Source organism: Sinocyclocheilus grahami, unplaced genomic scaffold (genome assembly GCF_001515645.1).
Source record: "Sinocyclocheilus grahami isolate Dianchi unplaced genomic scaffold, SAMN03320097.WGS_v1.1 scaffold911.1, whole genome shotgun sequence".
NCBI lineage: Eukaryota > Metazoa > Chordata > Actinopteri > Cypriniformes > Cyprinidae > Sinocyclocheilus > Sinocyclocheilus grahami.
The window spans coordinates 375,333-402,563 of NW_015506090.1; the positions used below are offsets into that span (position 1 = coordinate 375,333).

General features: G+C 39.2%; 2 protein-coding genes across 2 annotated transcripts in view; one reads left to right on the forward strand and one right to left on the reverse strand.

Moving 5' to 3' along the window:
* Nucleotides 1-462: 462 nt before the first annotated feature.
* fut10 (fucosyltransferase 10) lies at nt 463-9,004 on the forward strand. The gene is made up of 4 exons (XM_016249109.1): nt 463-708; nt 1,286-1,484; nt 5,740-6,575; nt 8,112-9,004. The coding sequence occupies exons 1-4, from the start codon at nt 628-630 to the stop codon at nt 8,328-8,330; spliced, it is 1,335 nt and encodes a 444-aa protein (XP_016104595.1). The 5' UTR covers nt 463-627; the 3' UTR covers nt 8,331-9,004.
* A 7,766-nt stretch (nt 9,005-16,770) lies between these two features.
* LOC107564117 (pro-neuregulin-1, membrane-bound isoform-like) overlaps nt 16,771-27,231 on the reverse strand; it is a 121,635-nt gene continuing 111,174 nt past the window's right edge. Inside the window, exons 5-11 of the mRNA XM_016249113.1 lie at nt 23,654-23,712; nt 21,850-21,873; nt 20,214-20,316; nt 19,983-20,097; nt 19,507-19,640; nt 18,702-18,902; nt 16,771-17,257 (exon numbers count right to left, since the gene is read on the reverse strand). Coding sequence (XP_016104599.1) covers nt 16,771-17,257; nt 18,702-18,902; nt 19,507-19,640; nt 19,983-20,097; nt 20,214-20,316; nt 21,850-21,873; nt 23,654-23,712 — 1,123 coding nt within the window. The remainder of the gene's footprint in view (nt 17,258-18,701; nt 18,903-19,506; nt 19,641-19,982; nt 20,098-20,213; nt 20,317-21,849; nt 21,874-23,653; nt 23,713-27,231) is intronic.

Below are 27,231 nucleotides of genomic sequence, written 5' to 3' on the forward strand. Positions count from 1 at the left end.
GCACAGGGGAGATGATCATCTGCAACACAAACAGGGGGTAGTGCAGCCTGATGTGTGCAACCCACTCGAAACGGGAAACCACCACCACTTAAGCGCCGTACCGCCAACACGAAGAGCTCTCCAAGAGCGCACTGAACTCGTTCAGTCTTCTTCTCTCAGTAGAGTAGTCAGGAGCAGAACGATGTGATCGCTCGGCTCCGAAGCAAAAAGCTGAATATGCGCTGCATCTGCTGCCTACTTATACTCACGCTGTGATCAGCGGCAGCTGGATGCAATAATCGCATGCCAATGTGCATTGGCTCGTTTAGTTTACACTCAAAGTAGATTGGTCTCTCTAAGCGAGATCCCAATTCGTCAGTCATCCGACGTGACGTCGAGAGTGACCGACTGAAAGGGAACTTCCCTTCGTAGAGGAAGTGTCTGTGGTTTAAAGGGACGCGTAACGGAAGTGACGCTGAAACTACCAAAAAACGCTCTTCGGACAGCCGCTATGGGACCAATATATTTACAGGAATAAATCATGCATTACAGGTCGCAAATATTCGAGGGAAAAAAACATACCGTCAAAATAGATCATTTGGAAGTGTTATAGTTTTTAATGGTACGCTCACGGACAGAGGGTTTGACATGTGGCCAGTCTCTGTTAAAAAACTTTGCGCTTTTTGTTTCTGCGCGTGTGCGTTTGTGTTTTTAATCATGACATTTCAGGTAAAATATGAACTCTATCCTTAAATGAAACTTCAGATAGTCAGCAAAGATTTGCTTACCTACACATGAAATGTTTCACTCTGGTGTGAGACACTGCCATAGAGTGCTCACTCGAACGAGTTTAAAACGTTCCCTAAACACCGCATGGGCGGATAAATGTAGCGCAAATGAACCATAAATGTGGGATATGCTGGTTTTGAAGTTGTTCTTGTTTGCAGATTTCACGCTGTGTGTCCGCTGCCCTTAGGGATCTGATCAGTCCCTCACTTAACATTTGGATAAATCTCTGTCCTTTCCTCATCCTTGGTATCTCCTTTCACTAAAACCTCCCTTTTCCATCCCTGCAACCTGACATATGAAATAACAATTGGTTACTGATTTTTGTAAGATGCATTGCATTTCTCACATAGGAATTTTCTCCACTTCTCTAACAAGTAAATGCTTTCATTTATGAAACTTTTTGGAAAGACAACTGACTTGTGTTTCTGCAAACAGTATTTTGAGCTAGTCATGTGCAAACCTTCCTCAGTAAATCCATCCTTCATGTCTGCAGTATCAGTGTCTTCTCTCGTCGCAGGTTATCGAACAGCTAGGACAGTTTGAGCAGAACACACTCAGACAGCAGGGAACACACGTACAGTACCCTGTCATTGTGTGGTGGTCTCCTCTGACTGGAGAACTGGGACGTCTCGGAGAGTGTGGCCATAACAGATGTTTCTTCACTGTTAACAAGTCTTATCATTCCCATCCACAGACAAAAGCTTTTCTTTTTTATGGTGAGTCCATACAGACATTCATTGAATTCATTGTTCAGTTGATCCATGCTCATATTCATGGATACTCTTTTGTATTATTAAAATTCAATATTCATTTTTTATACAGTTTGTCTACATAAAAAAATACAAACTAATATCAGATGTTTTACATGATACAGTAATTAGAATGTACATACAGTGCGGGGCAGATTACAGTGAGTGTAGAAAAGAATCACCTCTCTTTAAAAGAATTCTGTTTTTCTGACATGTTGGTGTTTTATCTTTCACTTGGATGTTATAAATAAGAGTAAATACAGCTGGATAAAACAAAAACGGTCCGTCTTCATTTCAGGCTGCGAAGCAACAAAATGTGATTCTTTTAAAGAGAGGTGATTCTTTTCTATACCCACTGTAGTTACAATTGTAGTCTGTGACTGATTCCAAATTACATGACAAAAATTGTAGTTAGTTACATAATCCACTATATTACACATTTTAGGTAATATAATGGACTATTTTTGGATTACTTTTAGATTACTTTTGACCTAACACGTTCATTACATTGATTTAAATAGGATAATCTTGTACCATGTTGATTTGAAAATGCAAAGAGAAAGAAAATATATTTCATTTATTGTTATTAACAACATGAAGTGAATTAAGCATTACATCAAGGTTTCCCAAACTGGGGTTCGTGAAGGGACTGCAGGGGGTTTGTGAGTTAATTGAAAAGCTACCAATCAATTAAGTCATTAAAATGTCAAATTTAAATTAATTATTTTAAATTAACAATTCAAATAAAACACTTATTAAAAAAGATTAAATAATTTGTTTACTTGCATTTCATGTGAGACTAGTAACCAACATCAGCACACCGTGAACATGCAAATGTTACTGAACGTATTCCCGTAAAGTCTCAGGGGTACTTCAATTCTTTGTATTGTGTATTGTTGTCTTGTATTGTATAGTAATAACATACTTTTTTTCTGTATTACAGATGTTTAAGTTACATGTGACTGCACTGTAAGGGTTGCTCAAATTTCACTATACTTGTATAGTGACAATAACGAATCTTGAATTCAGGTTAATATTAGGTGAAATAACCCACTTAGTGATAATTCAGATAAACATTAATGTGTTCATCAGTAGTTGATGCAGGGTTGAAATGTTGAGAAACTTGAATGTCCACAACACTGGAAGACTTTCTGAACGTATACAAGCAGTAGGCTATTTTATAGAAAGGAAAATTTAAAATATGAAAAATAAAAATTTGGGACAATCGACAATCTTTGAATAATTTATTGCTATTGTGTGAATAATATGTAATAATGTAATCAGAGAAAAAGTAACTATAGTCTGATTTAGGGTATTTTAAAACGTACTATAATCCAATTATAAGTACTTACATTTTGGGTAACACTTTATTTTAAGGTGTCCTTGTTACACGTTACGTGTACTTACTATTATAATAACAATTAATTATGCATAATAACATGCAAGTAACCCCAATCCAAGCCCTAATCCTAACCATATATTAAGTACATGTAGTTAATTAACATTACTCAGTACTTATATGCATAATTACACTGTAACAAGGACACCTTAAAATAAAGTTTAACCACATTTTGAATGTAATCAGTTACTACCCAGCATTGTGTACAGTGTGAAAAAATGTATGTTCATTTAGATTACTTTTAACAGTGTTATTAAATTGTTAGTGTTCTTTAAAGAGTGTTAGATAACAGTGAAGGTAATGTTAGATTCTGCCAACAATGACAGAAATGTTAGAGATCGTGTCTCCACATCAGCAATATTAGATCCTACCCCGGAAACTGGATCCTGTCAGAAAATATCAGTTTTGTATGATACCCAAAATCAGTGTTTTACTGCATTTTGTGTAATACTCAAAGCTGTATTAACAGTTTTCTATCAGCTCAAGAGGCAGACAGGCTAAGCCAGGAAAGAGCAGAAAGCAGGAGATATAAAGTTTAACCAAATTTTGAATGTAATCAGTTACTACCCAGCATTGTGTACAGTGTGAAAAAATGTATGTTCATTTGGATTACTTTTAACAGTGTTATTAAATTGTTAGTGTTCTTTAAAGAGTGTTAGATAACAGTGAAGGTAATGTTAGATTCTGCCAACAATGACAGAAATGTTAGAGATCGTGTCTCCACATCAGCAATATTAGATCCTACCCCGGAAACTGGATCCTGTCAGAAAATATCAGTTTTGTATGATACCCAAAATCAGTGTTTTACTGCATTTTGTGTAATACTCAAAGCTGTATTAACAGTTTTCTATCAGCTCAAGAGGCAGACAGGCTAAGCCAGGAAAGAGCAGAAAGCAGGAGATTGAATGTTTATTGTTTATTCAATGATCTTGGTTGCACATGTTTCTATGCACAGATTACATCTGACCAACATAAATCCAAAAGGTGTTATTATACGTAACCCTGGAGCACAAAAGCAGTCTTAAGTTGCTGGGGTATATTTGCAGCAATAGCCAAAAATACATTGTATGGGTCAAAAGTATCCCTTTTTTTATGCCAAAAATAATTAGGATATTAAGTAAAGATGTTCCATGAAGATATTGTGTACTTTTCCTACCGTAAATATATCAAAACTTCAGTTTTGATTAGTAATATGCATTGCTAAGAACTTCATTTGGACAAATTTAAAGGTGATTTTCTCAGTATTTTGATTTTTTTGCACCCTCAGATTCCAGATTTTCAAATAGTTGTATCTCGGGCAAATATTGTCCTATCCTAACAAACCATACATTAATGGAGAGCTTATTTATAAATCTCAATTTTGAAAAATTGACACTCAAGATTGGTTTTGTGGTCTAGGGTCAATTCAGGTTAATATTAGGTGAAAGGCAAAGGCAATGGAAAATTACTGCGTCACAACATCGCCCTGTGACCTTAAAGGATGCGATTTCAAGTTTTCCTTTCTCTTTGGAGTGTTACAAGCTGTTTGCGAATAGATAAGTTCCCTAAAGTTGCAAAGACTAAAGTCTCAAACCCAAAGAGATATTCTTTATAAAAGTTAAGACTCGTCCACGCCCCCCTAAAACACCTCGTTCTAACACGCCCCCACATATCTACCTCACTGTATGGGAAGATTTGCATAACGCCGCCCAAATGTTCACGCAAAGAAAGAAGGCGTAACTTTTATTCTCGCTGTAGTATTGTTGCCGCCGCCATGTTGTGAAGGTGCCGTGTGTTTCGTTGTGAAAGCGAAACTACTTTATTTGGTCTTCCAAAAGAGGACACGACTAGAAATCAGTGGTTAAGTTGTATTTACAACACTGTTCCAGAACAGTTTAATCCATATATCCGTGTGTGTGCAACTCATTTTTACGGAGGATGAGTAATGTTTTCTGGGAGAGTAGCTTACAATGTCGGCTGTTCTGACAAATAATGCTGACTCACAGACTGTAAGTATGTTTTTCATATTTAAAGAATTTGCCACTGATGATTCAAACGTGAGTTTTGGGCAGTGTAGAGTAGCGCTTGTTGTTTGTCATTTGTCATGCCGATCACAAATGTAGACATGGTTTTATGTTTATGCGGCACGATACGCAACGCGTAAAAAGACAGTACAATTCATTCTATTCAGTAATTATGTCCCCACTGGATGCAACAAATGCCTCGTTTATAATGGGTTTTAATGTTTTTGTCTCGTCGCTCCGGCCGGACAGGGCATCATCACAGTATGGTGAGGGGCGTAACATTTCTGTCACACGCTTGAGGTATTCAGCCAATCACAACGCACTGGATAGCTGGCCAATCAGAGCCACCTCGCTTTTCAGACCGATGAGCTTTGTACAAAAAAAGGCAGGGCATAGAGGAGAAACAATAATGTACAGTGGAAAATAATGTGTTTTTTTAACTTTAAACCGCATAAACACATTTCATTACACCAAATAATGTTATTTTTTAGCAACATCATATGACCCCTTTAAAAACCTTAAAATGGAGATATTCTCTCATCTCTTACTTGTGAAGACAAATTCCCTTGAAACCACACAACCATAAGATTAAACAACAATGGAAACATAATATAACATTTAATAATAAAATATAATATAGAATGACTAATCAATGAATGATTGACGTCCAGCTACAACACTAACCCCATATCAAAAATGAAACTTTACAAATCATACAAAAAAGGGATTTTCTATAATAATACAGATCCTTGTAGATCCTATATTGGTCCTTGTACTGATGAACACAGACACTTTCTTTAAGATTTGTCTTTTTTTCCAGGCACGGATTTCAGCATTGAAAGTCTTCCTCTTCCGCGTCACGAGCAGCACCAGTGGGCGTTGTTTCACGAGGAGTCGCCCAAGAATAACTACAAGCTTTTTCACGAGCCGCTCATTACCCTGTTCAACCACACGGCGACCTTCAGCCGCCGCTCTCACCTGCCCCTCACCACGCAGCACCTGGAGGCCCTCAGCGCTCTCAGCTCACAAACACACCTGCTGCCTCTGTCCTACAAAAACCAGCTGAGGAGGACTCTGGCGCCGGTGGCGTACGTCCAGTCGGACTGCGACCCACCGTCTGACAGAGATGTTTACATTCAAGAGCTGATGAAACACATTCAGGTGGACTCATACGGACAGTGTCTTCATAATAAAGACCTGCCGCCCCATCTGAGAGACTCCACTGCGATGGACGATCACGATTTCTACCAGATCCTTGCCCAGTACAAGTTCATCCTGGCCTTTGAGAACGCCGTCTGTGATGACTATATCACTGAGAAACTGTGGAGGCCGCTCAAATTAGGCGTTGTGCCGGTGTACTACGGAGCTCCTAACGTACGCATGTGGTTACCAGATAACAGGAGCGCAGTTGTGGTCAATCCCAATGAGCCGCCGAAGAAGCTCGCTCAGTATTTAAAGAGGTTGGACGAGAATGACGGGGAATATCTGAAATATCTGGAGTGGAAGCAGAAGCGGGAAATATCTAATGTGAATCTGGTGACAGAGCTGAAGGAGCGACCGTGGGGTGTTCAGGATCTTGGTCAAGATAGCTTCATTGATGCCTTCGAGTGCATGGTGTGCAACAGAGTCTGGGAGAATACCCACCGGCGGGAAAAGGTACTGAAATGGTGATTTTGACAGGATTTCTTTATATTTTCCATTCTCTGATCATGTAATAATCAAAAGGTTTCGTTATTGTGGTAACACTTTAGATTAGGGAATGCATATTCACTGTTAACTGAGAGTTTTCTCAATAAACTCCTAGTTACTGCTTATTGGTAGTAAGTAAAGTAGTAGTTCTGTTTAGGTATTGGGTAGGATTAAGGGATCTAGAATATGGTCATGCAGAATGAGGCATTAATGCAGGGGTGTCAAACTCAGTTCCTGAAGGGCCGGAGCCCAGCAGAGGTTAGATTCAACCCTAATTAAACGCACCTGACCCAGCTAATCAAGTCCTTCAGGCTTATCTGAAAACTACATGGTTGGTGTGTTGGAACTAAACTCTGCAGGACTGCGGCCCTCCAGGAACTGAGTTTGACACCCCTGCATAAATTTGTGACACTGGAGCACAAAACCAGTCATAAGGGTCAATTTTTCGAAATTGAGGTTTATACATCATATGAAAGCTGAATCCATTGATGTATGGTTTGTTAGGATAGGACAATATTTGGCCGAGATACAAATATTTTCCATTCTCTGATCATGTAATAATCAAAAGGTTTCGTTATTGTGGTAACACTTTAGATTAGGGAATGCATATTCACTGTTAACTGAGAGTTTTCTCTCAATAAACTCCTAGTTACTGCTTATTGGTAGTAAGTAAAGTAGTAGTTGTAGTAGTTCTGTTTAGGTATTGGGTAGGATTAAGGGATCTAGAATATGGTCATGCAGAATGAGGCATTAATGCAGGGGTGTCAAACTCAGTTCCTGAAGGGCCGGAGCCCAGCAGAGTTTAGATTCAACCCTAATTAAACGCACCTGACCCAGCTAATCAAGTCCTTCAGGCTTATCTGAAAACTACATGGTTGGTGTGTTGGAACTAAACTCTGCAGGACTGCGGCCCTCCAGGAACTGAGTTTGACACCCCTGCATAAATTTGTGACACTGGAGCACAAAACCAGTCATAAGGGTCAATTTTTCGAAATTGAGGTTTATACATCATATGAAAGCTGAATCCATTGATGTATGGTTTGTTAGGATAGGACAATATTTGGCCGAGATACAACTATTTGAAAATCTGGAATCTGAGGGTGCATAAAAATCTAAATATTGAGAAAATCTCCTTTAAAGTTGTCCAAATGAAGTTCTTAGCAATGCATATTACTAATCAAAAATGACGTTTTGATATATTTACAGTAGGAAACTTGCAAAATATCTTCATGGAACATGATCTTTACTTAATATCCTAATGATTTTTGGCATAAAAGAAAAATCGATAATTTTGACCCATACAATGTATTTTTGGCTATTGCTACAAATATACCCCAGCGACTTAAGACTGCTTTTGTGCTCCAGGGTCACATATGTGCTTTCTAAGCACATATAAATAAAACAGCCAATATGCATGCTAATAAGCAACTAGTGAATCGTCTTCCCTAATCTAAAGTGTTATGGCTATTGTTTACTGGTTCTTTTTAATTCGGTCTGTGACAGAAACTGCCGTCTAAAGTCTGGCGAGCTGAAGAAAGCCACCTCACATGCCCGCCTCCAGAGCTGTTTGAGTTTGCTGTGAGCCCCAGCTCGTCTCTTCGGCAGATATGGAGAGCCAGTTATGAGCAGTCCAGAAGAGAAGCCCGAGCGCTGGGACTGATGCTTCGCAGGAACACAAACTTTACCGTAACGCAGTTCTGGAGAGAAGTGTTTACTGACTGAAGGAAACAGATAACTGAAATGCAGTTATTGTGTTAAGTGGATGGTAAACCTGTGGGCTGCATTTCAGGAGGAAAAACAACTTCAAGGTGATGTGTAATTCAAAGGGCTATTTTCATGTTATGTGGAAAGTTACGTCATGCATTGCATTATATTTAACATACATAATCTTTATGTGGATGTGACATTTTCTCTTAAATAGTTGATGCAATGCTCAGGATATGCATTAACCGTGTGTGTTTTTATCATATATAGCCTAATATCTAGCCTTAATATTCAAAGGTCACACTGGACAATAAGGTCCCTTGAGTTCATGTTACTTAATGCGTTAACAGTGATGATTTGTTACAGTATATTTGTTACAATATTTTTAAATCTTTAACGTTAGTTAATAAAAACAAAAACAACTATTCATTGAATAATATTAAATAATATTAACAGGTACAGTTTTTGTTCGTTCATTGTTCATGATAATATGTATAGTCGACTAATGTTAACATATGGGATATATGTAATTTAAGTGTTTACCGAAAAGATCTACAGCTGGGGTTTCAAGAGCAGGACTGGACACCCCTTGGTCCTTTCTTACTGTAAACACACTAAAATGCACCTTTTGCACTTTATGGTTATGATTTTATGCCATTTATTTTAAGTAAATTCTAATTATTAATAAAGAAGTAGGATTCGTTCAAATTATTATTGATATTTTATTTATTTTTTGCCAGTTCATACTTTTTCACACAGGTTGATGTATAACTCTCGGTAATTTTTTTTTTTTTTTTCACGAACTGTAACTTTCATAGATTCATTCATTCAAATAAGCAACAAAAAAAGCAAAATCCAAATTTACATAAAATCCAAAAGAAGCAAAATATTGTTTTAATGTTTGTTTCCTAAGCATCTCCTTTGTGTTGATATGTGATTATGGCAGATGGTGAAACAGATCTCATGTGTCTTTCATCCTTCTATTTAGTAAGTGTTCAGTACTCAAGGCAGCAGACGTTGCCTAATAGACTTGAAACAAATGACAACCTTACACACTGTAGTATGGATATAAGTCACATGATCTTTATATGAAATGTTTCTCTAAAATTAAATCCTCTGGTCTATTGCTGCGTAGTGCTTCCTCTTCACCCTTCTTGACACTAGATGGAGACACAAACATGCACAATGTATCTACAGATATGTGCCATGTTTTCTGTATTTTGTCTCTATATGCAAATAAATAGCAATAAAAGCAGGTAAAAGTGATGTTGATAATATACTATTATTCTATCAGCAGTAGTACTGCTTAAAAGTATTACATATTTTTATATCTCCATGTTCACATTACTGCAGAGAGACTGCCTTTTTGATGGGCTGTCAAACTAGAATAAGGATTTGGCTCTACTGTAAAATGTTGTAACTGTTTAAAAATGAAGCTTATTGAACCTGAGCAGTAAAAATCATGTGAAGGTTAGAAAGAGTTATCCAGAGGTCATGTTTCAGCTAGTATCTCTGAATCAATTTTGATAGAAAGTTGGGTTATGAATGGTCAGCTACAAAAGTACTTCTGAAACTTAAGTACAATATCTGTGTTATATGTTATTCTTTGGTTGAAATCAACATAATTTCTGTTAATTATGGTATCTTCATATAGAAAGATACATCTGATACAAAATGGAGTAAAATTATGAATTCAAATGTTTAACTAATGACAGTAATAAGTCACTGCTTCACAATCATGAGTCTGTAGATGGTTAACATAGTCTTCTGATACCACACCAGTGTGGCATTTCAGGCTAAAATATTCTAAATACCTAAATGCTGCTGGAATTACAGACACTTTTCAAGTACAAGTGAGTACTTGTTATATCTACAGAGCAGAACAATGCAGACAGTATGAATCATCACATACTTTTCTTTGTCAAGTCCAGAAATCATCATTCTGGAACTACAAGTTTGAACTGTTGGCGAGTTTTTACATGTAATTCAGTTATGAAGTTCTGGAGGGTAGATATCCAGCTTGAAGGAATGTTTAACTGATGCAAAGATTAGACAGTGGAAGCAGAGTCAGCAAAGGAAACATGAGCTGTTGAGGTGTGATTAGGTCAAGTAGAATGACTTGAATGCTGTTTTCTGTGATGACTGCCACATTTATCCAGACATCAGAATCAGAAAGAGCTTTATTGCCGAGTGTGTTTACACACACAAGGAATTTGTATTGGTGTCAGGAGCTTCCAGTACAGACATACATAATTTAAGGTAATAAAACGTTAATAATAATGAGAATAGACAATACATTTTAAAAATAATAATAATCGCAATACAGTAATAAAATATAAAGAAAAAGAAAATATCAGTAGACAGAATTGTGAACGGGCATATGTGCTATTTACTGATGATAAGCTATTTACAGATGTACAGTCCTGGGATGAGTTATGTAGTGTTCAGGTGGAATATGGCCAAGGGGGAAAAAGCTATTCTTGTGCCTGGCTCTTCTGGTGCTCAGTGCTCTGTAGCGCAACAGTTGAGGGCAACAGTTCAAAGACGAAGTGTGCTGGGTGTGAGGGGTTTTTTTCCCCAGAGCTGTGGCCGCTCTCTTTAATGTTGATGGTGTCACTAAGAACATAAAAACATAAAAGGAGATATTTTAAAGAATATTGCAAACCAAACATATCACATTTTGATATGTGGTACAATTACTTGTTCATCTACACATGTGATTTATCTTATCCGTTGTCCGTGTGGGCTCGCTTACATTGGTAAAATGTCTAGATCATTACGTATTCGTACAAACCCAATCCGACTCACTAACCATTAGGCCACGACTTCCCACATTTAACCTCTGTTATCACAAAGACACACCCTCACACAGGTTAATTCATGGCAAAGAAGACAAATGGAAAACAGCACTTGCACTTGAAAAATAAGACATTCTAAAGAGGACACTGAACTGAAAAAACAGAACATTTATTTTTCCAATTTTTGAATCTTAAAAGTTAGACTGATTATTCCTTGATTAACTGCTTGATCTAGTTCTTAAGATGCAGTCTTAACATAGTGGCTATGTTAATGCACCTGAATCAAGATGTAAAAAGCTGAACTTAGGCTGTAAGGAAACTACATCATGGCTTGACTTCAAACCTCACCACCATTAAGCTTCAGACAACTTTTTTTCTTTATATATCAAATGAATCAACTGTGCTCTTTTTTCTGGTATTGTGAATCTGCTCCCAGCCTTTTTGGGAATGTGTTCACGTTGCATTATTTTGGAGAAAATTAAATTTGTTTAGAACATGCATTTCTTTTGGATTGTTTTTCTTTGTGGTTGAAAGATTTTTGGGTGTTTATAATTTTGATAAGTTTAAAAAATAATTTTAGTTTTGAATGAACTTTACTACTTTTTAGTTCTGAGCAAGACAATTGCAAGATTATATCAAAAGACAAAACCATTTAATTTTGCAGCAGTGACAAGATTATCCAGTGCTCCAGGACAATTACACTATGTAAACTCATTTACTGACTGATTTTGTTTTCCTGTCTTTTAAATCCATGGTTTTCAATCCTGGTCAAGGCAACCCACAGCTCTGCATATTTTGTATATCTCTCTTATCTGACACAGTTCAGTTGTTCATGGAGCTCTGTCTTAATGAATCATGGTCTGAATCAGGCATGTTAAATTAAGGCCGTGGTTCTCAACTCTGGTGTTTAATATGAAAATAAATTTAATTTGGTTACTTTAGATGTGTCCTGTCCTGTGATCCTGTAGAACCCAAACAGTTTTGTCTACTCACAGTTTTGTATTTTTAATATTTCATAAGAAAACTGTTAACTTCAAAGAATGTTTTCAGTACCTATATTAGGAGCACAGTCGGAATCAGCCGTGGAATGTTCAGTCTATTCAACTTTCTTAGCAATTCTACTGTGGCAATACAGCGGTGTGAAAGAATTTCACTGGGCTCTGGAGGGTTGCTCACTCTCTCCAATTAAGAGCTCAGGACACCAATGGAAGCCATGGGGCCCTTCTAATGTATAGGCAAAATGGAATTTTTGAAGGTGGACATTTCTCTGGGATTTTCTCTCTATCATAAAACAAATTGCGCTTGTCCACAGAGCTTAGTAAGTGGAAAATTTAAATCAGAGCATTTCCTAAGGATCAAGACATTTGTAAAGTGCCATGTTCATGAAGCTCTTCTGTTATTAACAGCAGTATTTAACATATCCACTTACATGGTCAAGTCATGCTATTTGTATAGCGCAATACAGATGGTTTTGAAAAAGCTTTCCAGAAAATGCACATTTGAATGTTACAGTGTCTTTGGCCCTGATGCACAGGGAACATAGCATTCAATTAAGAAATCTCCTTTTATCTCTTTGAGGCCCAGTGAGCAGTCACAGGTAACTGTCAAGAAAAAAACTTCCTCTGTGAACTTTGAGAGGAACTCATGTGAGAGAGCCTCATCTGGAAACAAAATATCACAATAATGTATAGCTCCAAGATAATGCAAGTCATGTGTGGCAAGTGCTGATGATCATGTGCAGGGGCGCCGCTAGCAATTTTGGGCCCTATGAAAGAATATGAGGTTGGGCCCCCTACCGCACCAAACATACACTATATTGCCCAAAGTATTGGGAAAACTCAATAAAACAAAAAAAAACTCATCGCCAAACACCAATGACTTGTACATATGCGTACAATCATTTTAGACACTTCCAAAACTGTGGCAACAGAGATGGAAATACAATTTTTAAATACGCGAATCATGTTTCCATCTTTGATGCCACAGTTTGGAAGTGCCTTTTTCTGTTCTAAAGAATCCCTTCCCAATACATTTGTCCATATGTATGTACAAGTCATTGGTGTTTGGTGGTGAGTTTTTGGCTCAAGGTCTGCATTTAAAGTCACAGCAGAGGTGTTCAGCTGGGATTAGGACTTGACTTTATGCAGACCAGTCAAGTTCTTCCACACTGACTGAGTCAATCTTTTTTTTGTTTTTTTTACCTTGTCTTATACACAGAGGCATTGTCGTGTTAGCATAGAAAAGGGTCCTGTTCAAACTATTGGTATAAAATTAGAAGCACACAATTCCCTAGAATAGCATTATATGTTTTTTTTTATACTAAAAATTAGAAATTACTAAAGTAGTCAAACCTGTTCATTAGAAGGGGGTGTCCCAATACTTTTGGCAATATAGTGAACAAGCCAGCCTAGCTATTCAAAATCTTTGTCTGCAGTTTAATAATATTGACCTATTACTTTTGCTATTGCTTTTGACCAGGTATCAGTAACAATTCATTCAGAACCTGTTCAACGGACATAGACTTTCTGTACCACACTATTCTGCTGATATGGAATGAGTTTGACTACATAATCAGTTATATTAAAGCGATAGTTCACCCAAAAATGAAAATTCTGTCATCATTTACTCACCCTCAAGTAGTTCCAAACCCGTATAAATTTCTTTGTTCTGCCAAACAGAAAGGGAGATATTTAAAACAGTGGATGAGTAACACTCCTTGATTTGCTTACTAAATGCCTCCTTTGAGATAATTTTGACAGACATGTTTATTGTGTATTATTTTCAATGTGTTTATTGCCAAGTTTAGTGTGGCAAAATAGAAGTGCAGCTGTAATTCGCGTGCAGTGTATCTGGTTGTCATGACAACCTCACTCGCCTCCTGCTGCTGCTCTGTGTAATCAGAGTGAATTTGTAGATTTTCTATAGCAAAACTAAAATGTGTTTAAAAGTGCGACTGACCAAATCATCCGGCTCGGTTTGCCCCCCTCGAACTCGAAGACATCTCTAATTTGGCAGTTGACCATCTGATCTCACTCAGTTACTCTAGGCTACGTGGGACGGGACGAAACCATGCAGCAAATGGGGGAGATAATTTTGCATGAAATGCAGAAATAAGCCGTCATTTTGTTTTATTTGTAACTCTTTGGTAGATACATTTATAATTTATATTACATTACTACTACTACTGTTACTACTAATAAAACAGATCTCTGGGGGCCCCAAAAGTGAGTGGGCCCTTAGAATCGTCCCAACTCCCCCCCCCCCTTAGCGGCGCCCCTGATCATGTGCAACTGTTATGATTCCATCATAACATAACTGAAATACTAGTTTATGAGATGTGCGATGTGACTTTTTAGCTAAAGCAATGTGTCTTTATTCCAAATTAAAACTGAGAGAGTGATTGAGCCACAAACATTATCAGAAAGGCTATTCTAGAGTTTAGGAGCCAAATGTGAAAAAGTGCTACCTCCTTTTGAAAGTGAAAAGCGAAACTGAAAGTTGTGTCTTTTGCCAAGTATGGTGTCGCATACTCTGAATTTGTGCTCTGCATTTCACCCATCCAAGTGCACACACAGCAGTGAGTAGTGAACACACACACACACACGGAGCAGTGGGCAGCCAATGCTGTTGGGGGTTCGGTGTCTTGCTCAAGGGTCTCATCACAGTCGTGGTATTGAGGGTGGAAGAGTGGTATTGCGCTGGTCATTCACTCCCCCCACCTACTACAGTCATGGCCAAAAGTTTTGGCAGTGACATAAATTTTGTGTTTTGCAAAGTTTGCTGCTTCAGTATTTGTAGATTATTTATCCACATGTTTCTATGGTATACTGAAAAACAATGATAAGCATATCATAAGTTTTAAAGGCTTTTATTGGCAAAAAATATGAGTCAGTATTTACAGTGTTCTTCATAACCTCTGCCGTTTGAATGGATGCTGTATATTAGCTTCTGGGCCAAATCCTGACTGATGGCGCTCCATTCTTGCCTTATTAGTCCTCAAAGTTGATCACATTTTGTGGGCTTCTGCTCGTCCACTCGCCTTTTGAGGACTGACCACAGGTTCTCTATGGGATTGAGATCCGGGGAGTTGCCTGCCCACAGATCCAAAATTTTAATGTAATTATCTTCAAGCCACTTCTTTATCACTCTTGCTTTGTGACATGGTGCTCCATCATGCTGGAAAATGCACGTAAATGTAGTTATGCTGTGTAGTTATGCTGCAGAGGTTAACACTTGATTGCACTGTCAGGGATGGGCAACTCTGCTGCTCACTGCTTCTGTTCCACAGATTTTAGTTCCAACCCCCCAAATCTGAGCTTTTTCTCTGAATAGTACATTACACTTTAGATCCAATTTGATCAATTCCACTTTTATTCCCTTTTTTATTAGTTTTATATCAATGCCCATTTTAAATAAAGGACCATTTTAGAATAATCTATATGACATACAAAGAGCATATTTACAGTGGGTACGGAAAGTATTCAGACCCCCTTAAATTTTTCACTCTTTGTTATATTGCAGCCATTTGCTAAAATCATTTGTTAATTTTTTTTCCTCATTAATGTACACACAGCACCCCATATTGACAGAAAAACACAGAATTGTTGACATTTTTGCAGATTTATTAAAAAAGAAAAACTGAAATATCACATGGTCCTAAGTATTCAGACCCTTTGCTCAGTATTTAGTAGAAGCACCCTTTTGATCTAATACAGCCATGAGTCTTTTTGGGAAAGATGCAACAAGTTTTTCACACCTGGATTTGGGGATCCTCTGCCATTCCTCCTTGCAGATCCTCTCCAGTTCTGTCAGGTTGGATGGTAAACGTTGGTGGACAGCCATTTTTAGGTCTCTCCAGAGATGCTCAATTGGGTTTAAGTCAGGGCTCTGGCTGGGCCATTCAAGAACAGTCACAGAGTTGTTGTGAAGCCACTCCTTCATTATTTTAGCTGTGTGCTTAGGGTCATTGTCTTGTTGGAAGATAAACCTTCGGCCCAGTCTGAGGTCCTGAGCACTCTGGAGAAAGTTTTCGTCCAGGATATCCCTGTACTTGGCCGCATTCATCTTTCCCTCAATTGCAACCAGTCGTCCTGTCCCTGCAGCTGAAAAACACCCCAACAGCATGATGCTGCCACCACCATGCTTCACTGTTGGGACTGTATTGGACAGGTGATGAGCAGTGCCTGGTTTTCTCCACACATACCACTTAGAATTAAGGCCAAAAAGTTCTATCTTGGACTCATCAGACCAGAGAATCTTATTTCTCACCATCTCACAACTCCATGCGGGCTTTCATGTGTCTTGCACTGAGGAGAGGCTTCCATCGGGCCACTCTGCCGTAAAGCCCCGACTGGTGGAGGGCTGCAGTGATGGTTGACTTTCTAAAACTTTCTCCCATCTCCCGACTGCATCTCTGGAGCTCAGCCACAGTGAGCTAAACAAGGCCTTCAGGATCACTAGAAAGATACAAACAGAGTTTGAGCAAGGTTGGAGCTACAGGAAAGTGGACCTCAAGCCCCAAGTTAAAAAACCAACAAAAAACCAACAACCCTGATTTAGACATTTAATCTGGTCTAGAAGAACAATAGAGCTGAGTATAATTTTGTATTGGGTGCAAAGTTTAGGAGCATACATTTGTACATGATTTAATAATCATATTTTCAGACCATCAGACCAAAAATCAAGAGACTGCATGGCAAGAAAAAATAAGTCACCTTTTGGTTTGCTTTCAGCCCAGATGATTTGATCTCTTCACTCGGCTGAGTTCTTGAGCTACGGTGGCCTGCAGTGGGACTGTGTGGGGGGGACGCTGCGGCTGTGCTTTGGTACTGCTGTGCACTCTCCTCCTGCTCCACAATGTGCAGAGGGCTGGCCGCAGGGCTGGGCAGCTCCAGGCCATGATTGTAGTGAGCCGAGTTGCGGAGGTTATGGCCTGACTGATTTAGACCGGATTTGTCACGCAGGATCGGTGGGGTCCGGAACAGCAGGGGGCGCTCCTCCTCCGAGGGACTCGCTGCCATGGAAGGAACGGAGGTCGCCAGGCTGGACAGAGGAGCCGACATCTCGGAGGGAGGCGAGGAGGGCGTCGCTGGAGAGAGAAGCCCCGCGGGGGACAAGCAGCTGGGTGTAGTCATGGCCGAAACATACCTTGTGGAAAAAACACAGACTCACTTTACAGTATCTATCATGACTGCTGCCTCACCACTGTCTTATTTCAAAGGCTGCGCCCACTAAAGATTACAATTGTCATCTGTATACGTCATGGACCACGTCTCGTTTCAAATAAGTTACTTTATACCCTGACAGCTATACCTTGTGAGGCGTACTGCAATTTCATTCTTACTTTAGAATGGATACTTTTCTGAAATCCTCAATGCAACCATGCAACCAAATAATCTGTTAGTAAACGGATTGATGGCTCAATTGTAAATGACGGTTTCTGTCATGTAAACACCTTAAAGGCACAATATGTAAGATATTTTTATTAAAATAACCAAAAACCACTAGAACAGTGTTATATATTTTGCTGACTTGTGTACTTACATTATCCTAAATGTTTTAATGTTTAAAGAAGGTTTAAATCCAGAGAAATAAGCAATTTTAACTAGTGACACGGAGCGTGTCCATAGTGTCATTGTGTCGCCTGCCAATGACCTCATTACCCCTCGATTTCCGGTATAAAACTTGGAAACACCAAAGACGCTTTAATATGTTGTGCGTTTTATTAGACCGGTGACGACCGCACAGAGTAGCATTATAACACAACTTTCAAACGTATCTAGTACGATAAAACAGCGCTGCTTTACCCCACATATGCACGACCGGAAGGAGCGGAAGCGGTCGACTGTGGCATAATAAAAGCTCAGCTGCTTTCGAGCTTTGTGCTCGTTCAGCGGCCTCGTTTCGCTTCGACGGCTTTCAGCCTCATCCTGCTTCATTCTACTATGTTAATAAGTAAATACTATGCTCATCCATGAACATGATTTCTGCCCGAGTTCCGTCGGATTGCATCGGCTGTGGGGATGAAGACCACAACTCCCATGATTCCACACTCAGTCACTGCATCATCAAACTACGCCTTTGCCGCTTTGTTTATTTTGAATATGCGCCCTCTAGAGGCGAAAATTACATATTGGGCCTTTAATTGATCTGAATGAGATTGATCCAAATGAGATTTCGATCAGATTGGAAGGGGTGGTGCAGACCTTTTCTAATCCAATCCAGAAGACTTGTAAACACTTGATCGGATTGAAAACCAAAACTGGAAAGTACTTTGCACGTGCAATGACGTAGAAATGGCGTAATGACGCATGATGTGTTGTTTTTGTAGAATGAAGTGTCATAACTGTCATGTTATTTTAAAATTCTCCTTCCACTCATCGTCTGTTGAGCAGAAAAACATCCCATCAGTCCTCACTTTATGCTCTCATCCATAGACTGCTTATTTTGGCCACGGAATGGGTGATTTTACTGCTTGATAAATAAAAGCAGCACGGCATAAAGCTTCACATGACATAATATTTATTCAAAGGCTCATGGTATTAATGAGGAGAGATGGGATCCTGCAGGAGTACTATGCAGTGAACAGTACCTCTGGCTGTAGGGGGAGTCTCTGCAGGAGCCCTGGGTCTCTCTGCAGCTCTTCAGGTGATCGTTGAGCTGATGGACTCCTCCGGTAGCATTCAGACGCCCCCTGTGACCGGACGTACCGTGCCGGCAGTTCTCCACCGATGACTTGACCAGGACTGCGTGACTGTCAGAAACCACACTCTCTGCTTTCCCATTACTCCAGCTGTGAGAAGCCAAATGCAAAGCCACTCATCACACACATCCTCTAGTCTTGTGTTGTTCATTCACAATGATTCCTCATCATTAAACAGTGACTGTCCCTTGGTTTTGGACCTATTTCACCATCGTCTCCATAGACATTTCAGAGGGTCCATGGTTACAAAGACATTTCTTGACTGATGGATCTCACTTCAGTATTATAGGTGGTGTAGTACTTTAACAGACATTCAACAAACTATATATATATATATATATATATATATATATATAGTTTGTTGAATGTCTGTTAAAGTACTACACCACCTATAATACTGACTGCCCTCCAGGACCGAGTTTGGGCACCCCTGATATAAATCATAGGAGCTAATGGTCAATCCGTCTTTTAAAAAAATTGCTAAAAGAAAGGGACTTCTACGCCAGGAAGCCTACTGTAGTATTTATACTACAGTATAAATATAATTATAGTTACAACATAACTTCCTGTAAAGCTGATTTGCAAAAAAATTTATTGTAAGAAGTGCTACACCAATAAATAGGACTTGATTTCATTTGTACAATTTCTAGGTAGTAATCTTGTGTGCATGATGTTATATGGGTTTGTACTGTACCACTGGCTGGAGGAGTGAGTGACAGCAGAGGACGGATGTGTTGATGAGGTGAACTCATTTGTGGAGATAGATGTTTCCATTTCTTTGTCCATCACATGCACATGAGGAGGGTTGGTATTTTCCCGCATGTAATGCTGAAATAAGACCAAAGTTGATTGATGTTCGACTCTTAAAGTATATTATATACTTTTATTACATGCTTTTTCTTATAGCATATTATATACTTGTTTAATGTCAACTTTAACTGTTTGTACATCATTTAATATTGGCTTTTAGGTGATTGTTACAAATCTTCATATTGATTGCATTAACGTAAATGGCACTATTTCTTCTGTGAATGGCTAATCTCAAATCCCAAAACGGGGCATTGTGTGAAGAGAATTATTTTAACCACTGTTTCAAACTGCAGTGCACAGGATTAAGTATATCAGCATGATGTTGCAGATTCTTAGGGTCTGTGTGGTGATGATACTCACATTGACCAGCTGCAGGTTTTCGGGTGGAGAGTGGCGGTGCTGAGGGCCTTTGGCCACAGCGTTTCGCTCGCGTAAACTCTGCCGCAAACGATCATGCAGCTTTTTCCTCTGTTTCCTACATGTGCAAAAACACGCACAGCTCTTAGACTGCAGGAGATCGCATTTCAATGACTAGCAATAATTTTAGTTTTTGAGTGAAACATTAGTAAGACATTTCAAAAAGTGAATTACTTTGTTTTGCAGTAAGCCACCACACACATGATGCCAACAACTAGAAGAGCGATGCAGATGCCTGTTATAGTCAAAACGCGTTTCTGATAGAGCTCCTCAGCTTCTGGAAGAGAGGACAGACTGCTTTTGAAGATTCCAGGTGAAACACACACACATCACACAGATCTCAGTCACATTCTTACTTGGAATATTTATTTTTATAATAACTATGTTATGTCAACAGGTTTCCAAGTAAGAACAGAAGCTAGCACACATGTATGTTTCCAGTGATGCTGGGGGTTTACTGCTACTAGGACACACAGATGCTTATTGATCTCAGGATGTAGTTTTGCTGAGAGAGGAGGGGAGGAGACAACGGGACGTGTTAATTCAAGGTCACTTCAGAATCATCATGTCATCACAATTACATGAAATGCAAACTCTGCAGGGCCCGAGGCCTCCGAGATGTCTTCAACACTGCATGCACTTCACTCATTTCATTACGCGGTTTAATCACAACATTGGCAGACTGAATTTATCGAAGCCTTCAACAAGTTGTTCTTTTTTCACATTGTTCACTTGTTAGTCTATTTTGATTTATATGTTTGTGAAGGGCCAATAGATATGTAATGCTAAAGGCTTTTATAAAAAGTCATGAATTGGTAGTGGTGCGAACTCACAGTTTGGGAACACAACTGAATGGCTGGAAATGGCTTTGTTTCATGCCAAAGACCCCATGAAATTGTTTGACAATCTTATTTTTCTTTCTAGTGTCTAAGTACAATTTGACAGTTCTCACTCCAAAGATTATTTGATTGGACAAAAAAATATGTATACGTCCTTGAGTGCGATATGGTGTCATCAATGTTTTTGGCCCATTTTCTCTGCAAAAAATATAATTTTTATCATTTTAGCCTTCACGGGGTCTTTAAGGCACAGAATACTGTGTGTTCCTGTCGTAGTAAACATTACTGAAGCCTGTGAGCAAACACTACCACCCATTTGATTTACATCTTAAATCTTTAAGTATAGCATATTCTTGATGCACACAACACAATGGCAATCACTACAAACAGACATGGATAAAACACAGAGGAGAAATAGAACAATGGGAGAAAACAAGGAAGAAAGTGAGGAATGAGACGTCATGCTGAAGATAGAGGGATGCATGAATGGAGGGCAAAGCAAAGCTGAAGGGATCTAAACAAAGCATAACTACTGCAGTATGGCTTCTCTTCTGCACAGCTGAACTGTGTGTGAATTAATTTAGCTGCCTCTGTCTGTGTGTGTGTGTGTGTGTGTGTGTGTGAGAGCCTTACATATCTGCTTTGAATGGAAGATATCAGAGGTCTTCATGAATAATTAACAGCATCCTTCCTACCATGCAGGCTAATGCCCCCCTGCACATCACATGCTTTGGAGCGGCTATCCACTTTCTTGCCTAAAACACTAGAAACCTGCAGAGTGGCTCTGAGCAGCCACCTGAAGCCCGGTGCATTAATATAATAAAGAATAATAATGATGTCAATCTCCAATCATCTTGTTATGGCTGTTTGATCCCTTCATGAGCAAAAGGAAACCAGCTGAAGTTGAAGGAAACAGGCTCAAGCTTCTAGACCTACGAATCTGCAAACTAGGAGGAAAGAACGATTCATACCCATAAATTCAATCCCAAGATGTTCTGCAAAGGCAGACAAGGTGATGAAAAGAAAGCAAAACACAAACAAACAGAAAACAGTTGAGCGGTGATGTCAACTCTGACTGACTGCACACAAACACCACCTCAAAGCACCTCCGAAAACACTAAAATCATCTCAGCATGTAGAGTACACTCTTAAAAATAAAGGTGCTTCACGATGCCATAGAAGAACCTTTTTGTCTAAATGGTTCCATAAAAACCTTTAACATCTGAAGAACCTTTCTGTTTCACAAAAGGTTCTTTGTGGCGAAAGAAGGTTCTTCAGATTACAAAAAGGTAAGAAAGAGATGGTTCTTTAAAGAACCTTTGACTGAATGGTTCTTTGTGGAACCAAAAATGGTTCTTCTATAGCATCGCTTGAAGAACCTTTTGAAGCACCTTTATTTTTAAGAGTGTACAGCATGGTACATCACACAGACACACAAGACATTTGAAAAGAAATCATTCAAATCTATTCTGTTTGACTTTAAACCCACCATGACAATGCATCATTGAATGCTTTTAGAGTTCATTAAGAGACACATGGATGGTTTGTCACACGTATATAGCGATGTGCATCTCTATATACAGACTCGTACGGTTGGTTGTCATCATGACACAAGGACATGCACATGCAGATGTCACTGCGCTCACATCATTATAGAGACCGACCCTCCACATTTCACTACGGACAAAGTCAGACTCGGTTATTCATGTCATTATGCCAGCACATGTTTTAAATGAACATGCTGTTAAACACATGCACATCTCGGTCACCTAAACTATCTGTAACGTCCAGAAGATAACCTGCTGCTGCTTGTTGGTCTGGTACCTGAGCCAGTCAAAGTTTGAAAAGAAATAACACTGGCAAAATGATTCCTCTGTACATTGAGAACAGGTTCCAGAAATGTAATTTGAAATAAAAAACGAGGTTCTCAGAATTTCCGAACATACCGATTTCTTATAAAATTATTTAAATAACCTCATGACTAAAAAAGCAATGTCATACTTAGCCATAAATACATGGCACTCCAGCCATAAAATGGAGTGACATTACAATAACAAAAATGTAAAATGACCAATTAGAATAATTCAAAATAATATCATCCTTGCTTATCAATTGTTTGAATGGAATGCTGACCTAATAATGAAGTATTGTTAGAGGGCCAATGATCTGATCTTTCCTGCATGTCGTTTCTCGGTGATAAAACTTCTTTGGACCCTAAGCCAGAGCATCTCTACTGATGGAGCTCATACTACGAAGGACACATTAGCAAACACTATTAATAGCTGAGAATAGATTGTCTGAGCAGGTCTCCAGTAAATTCTGCTATTTTTTAGCACTGTAGATAAATCGATGGAGATTTTCTGTCTGCTCCATTATACCTCCCTCAATGTAGCCATAGTTCATAACATATCATGAACCAGCTTGTTTGATTTTGTCCGCAGACAGAGCTCTATACATCTGTTCCTGTCTAAGTCCAAGATGATGTGAAACAGAGAAACCCGATATCCCCTAATAACTCATGTGTCCAGACTGATGAATGTCAATCCTGTCTAACCATCGTCAGCTAACTAGCATCCAACAGAACAAAACTAGATTAATAAACACTAAACATGCAAAGAGAAGTAATGGAAAACATAAACAGAATCCCAAAACTAACTGGACCACTGTCTGATCTGACTTCCTGTCCATCGAGAGCACAAAAACAAAGCAACAGGAGGTAGCGCTGACTGAGCATGCTCCAATCCAAGCACAGACAGGAAGAGGAAATAGACGTACTGTAGAAGCTGGCCATTACGTAGTTTTGGCAGCGATCACCAGTAAACTCATTGGAGCACCTGAGAGGGAAAGACAGAAGTCACAGAGAGAAAAGAGAGGAAGACAGGAAGTGAGTTTGACACCCAGAAGTCCCCCGCACACACGCGTGTCTCCGGTGTTGCCCGCTGAACCTCTCGCAAACGTCCACCTCATTTCACTCAGCTTCCGAGAGCCAATCAACAGCTTCAACGTGGCTGGTCTCTGAACACTGAGGAATATCTCTAGTCTGAATGTTGGCAGAAAAGACAGTAGCCCATCGTCTAAGAGCGGCCTGGCAAACTCTGACAGAGAGAATGCTTTGTGAACAGCGAGGCAGCGCAGAAACAGCGGCGATGGCGTGTGTGTTTGGGGGTGAAGGGGATGCTCACTGACTGCACATACGTTTGGGGTCTATGACTCTCACAGGGTCTGTGGTTTGACAGCGGTTCCCTGTGTATCCTGGAAGGCACCTGGGTTAGAAAGAGGATGAACACAGCACAACACAACATTACACAACAACACATTCACAGGTCGACTGTCACTTTAAGAAGCCGCTGGCCTCTATTTATATGATCATTTCACTTATTATTTTTTATATGTGACCCTGCAGCACAAAAGCAGGCTTAAGTCGCTGGGGTATATTTGTAGCAATAGCCAAAAATACATTGTATGGGTCAAAATGATCGATTTTTCTTTTATGCCAAAAATCATTAGGACATTAAGTAAAGATCAAGTTCCATGAAGATATTTTGTAAATTTCCTACTGTAAATATATCAAAACTTAATTTTTGATTAGTAATATGCATTGCTAAGAACTTCATTTGGACAACTTTAAAGCTGATTTTCTCAATATTAAGATTTTTTTGCACCCTCAGATTCCAGATTTTCAAATAGTTGTATCTCGACCAAATATTGTCCTATCCTAACAAACCATACATCAATGGAAAGCTTTCAGATGATGTATAAATCTCAATTTCGAAAAATTGACCCTTATGACTGGTTTTGTGCTCCAGGGTCACATTTGTATTTGTTTGTTTCTTAAATGTGCAGAGGTTCAGGGCTTAGACTGTTCCAGTCTTGATCATTCAGCTGCTCTCTGATGATGTTGAGGGGGAAGCTGCCTTTCTCAACAGAAAGATGAATCACAGACTGAACTGGTGTGACGTCATTTCCAATAAAATAAGGCCAAATAAAGTTTGTTTCAGGAGTTCGAAACAGCTTTCCAAAAGAAACTTTCCACAAAAGTTTGCCCCAGCAGGTAAACACCTTCAAACTGCCATCGATCCGTGGTAATTACTTAATAGGTACATGTGCTCTGGGGCTCCATCATCTTCTTCTTTGTTGGTTTATCTTACCGCCATCATTTTTGTTCAGTGTTTATTTTGTTATTGAGAGGAGAGCACGCAGCACATATTTACTAGGGGTGTAACGGTACATGTATTAGTACTGAAAATGTTCGGTATTGGTCTTTCAGTTCGGTAGACATTTTATCAGGAAATCCAACAATAAATGCTGTTTTGATGCTTTTTGGTGTAGCATGACAGATCGCTGAATAGGTGACACATTCAGTTAATGTAAAAACTGCCTTATGTGCATAGAAATTTTTATTTGAGTGTTGATTATATTAAAGCAATAAGCCCCAAGAAGCCGTGGTTTACAGTGAATTTATAACAGCTAAGGGGCGTTGTTCAGCACGACGTGGCCCTTAGCTGTTATAAATTCACTGCAAACCACGGCTTCTTGGGGCTTATTGCTCTTATAAAACAGTTATTCCATATACGTAGTAAGGTTTCACAAAACAGAGCAAATAAAGTGTAATGATATTAATAAAAACAGAATTCTTCCGGCTAACAATGTAGTTCCTCAGAAACAGTTGTGTTACAACAAAGTGGTTGCAGAGCAACACACAGAAGTAAACAAAGGTGTGTGTTTGTAGAGTAATTTACAACAGCTTCGAACGCGGCTCAGCCAATCAGAATCAAAGACCGGAACTCTCCGGTTTATAAATAAAAATAAATAACAGTTGAATCTAATAGTCTGTTAATTGTAACCTTTAATATTATTGTAATGTGCAAGTTATAGTGCTCCCTATGTAGTTTACATCAGTAAACATCATTGTAATTATAATTTCCTTAAGGATAAGAAAATGATCCTCTCGCATTTCAAACTTCTTTTCATCCCTGAGTGAAGAATGAAACAAACCTAACAGGTCTTTTTCAGATTCATTAAATGTAAGTAGAAACATTAACAACAACAACTAGATTTTTGGCTCTCCCGAAGACAATGCAAATGGGTCTTGGACATCCAAAAGTCACTTTGACATTTTTCATTGTGCCACATGAAAAAAGTCCACCTGTGATCTTCAGGTCTCTAGATACGGCTCGACTGCCTCCTTCAATGTGCTGTGCTCAGACAGGAAGAGGACTTTTTTGTGGGATTTTTTTCTCCTGTGTGTCTGATCACCGGCACACCTCTCCAAAAGACACATCATTCATGTCTGAAGCACAAACGCTGCAGGATGTTGCACGCACTGAACATTAATACTTACTTTAGTCTGATCACATCAGAAATGGAAAGCTCAGAGATCTACAGTCCCTGAGGATAGCAGGCTCTTGATGTGTTCAGGTGCTAGAGCTGAAGGAGCACAAGCTGGATGGGAAGCTGATCGATCCCAAGAGAGCCAAAGCCATGAAGGGCAAGGAGCCGCCCAAGAAGGTGTTCGTCGGCGGTCTGAGTCCAGACACGTCCGAGGAGCAGATCCGGGAGTACTTCGGAGCTTATGGGGAGGTGAGTACCTTCAGTGAAGCGCTTTATCATTTAAAATCACATCGTTTTGGAAGTAGCACCACAAGCGGTGTGTTTTTCTCTCAAAAGATTGAAAGCATCGAGCTGCCCATGGACACCAAAACAAACGAGAGGCGGGGATTCTGCTTCGTGACGTACGTTTCAGAGGATCCCGTTCATCAGCTGCTGGAGAACAGATACCATCAGCTTGGTTCAGGGAAGGTGTGTGGATATCATCATTATATTATATTTGACAGACATGCGTACCTAGATCTGCATTAATACAACGGATCATAGTAGGCATGTGTGAGTAAATTAAAGCAATAAGCCCCGTGAAGCCGTGGTTTACAGTGAATTTATAACAGCTAAGGGGCGTTGTTCAGCACGACGTGGCCCTTAGCTGTTATAAATTCACTGCAAACCACGGCTTCTTGGGGCTTATTGCTCTTATAAAACAGTTATTCCATATACGTAGTAAGGTTTCACAAAACAGAGCAAATAAAGTGTAATGATATTAATAAAAACAGAATTCTTCCGGCTAACAATGTAGTTCCTCAGAAACAGTTGTGTTACAACAAAGTGGTTGCAGAGCAACACACAGAAGTAAACAAAGGTGTGTGTTTGTAGAGTAATTTACAACAGCTTCGAACGCGGCTCAGCCAATCAGAATCAAAGACCGGAACTCTCCGGTTTATAAATAAAAATAAATAACAGTTGAATCTAATAGTCTGTTAATTGTAACCTTTAATATTATTGTAATGTGCAAGTTATAGTGC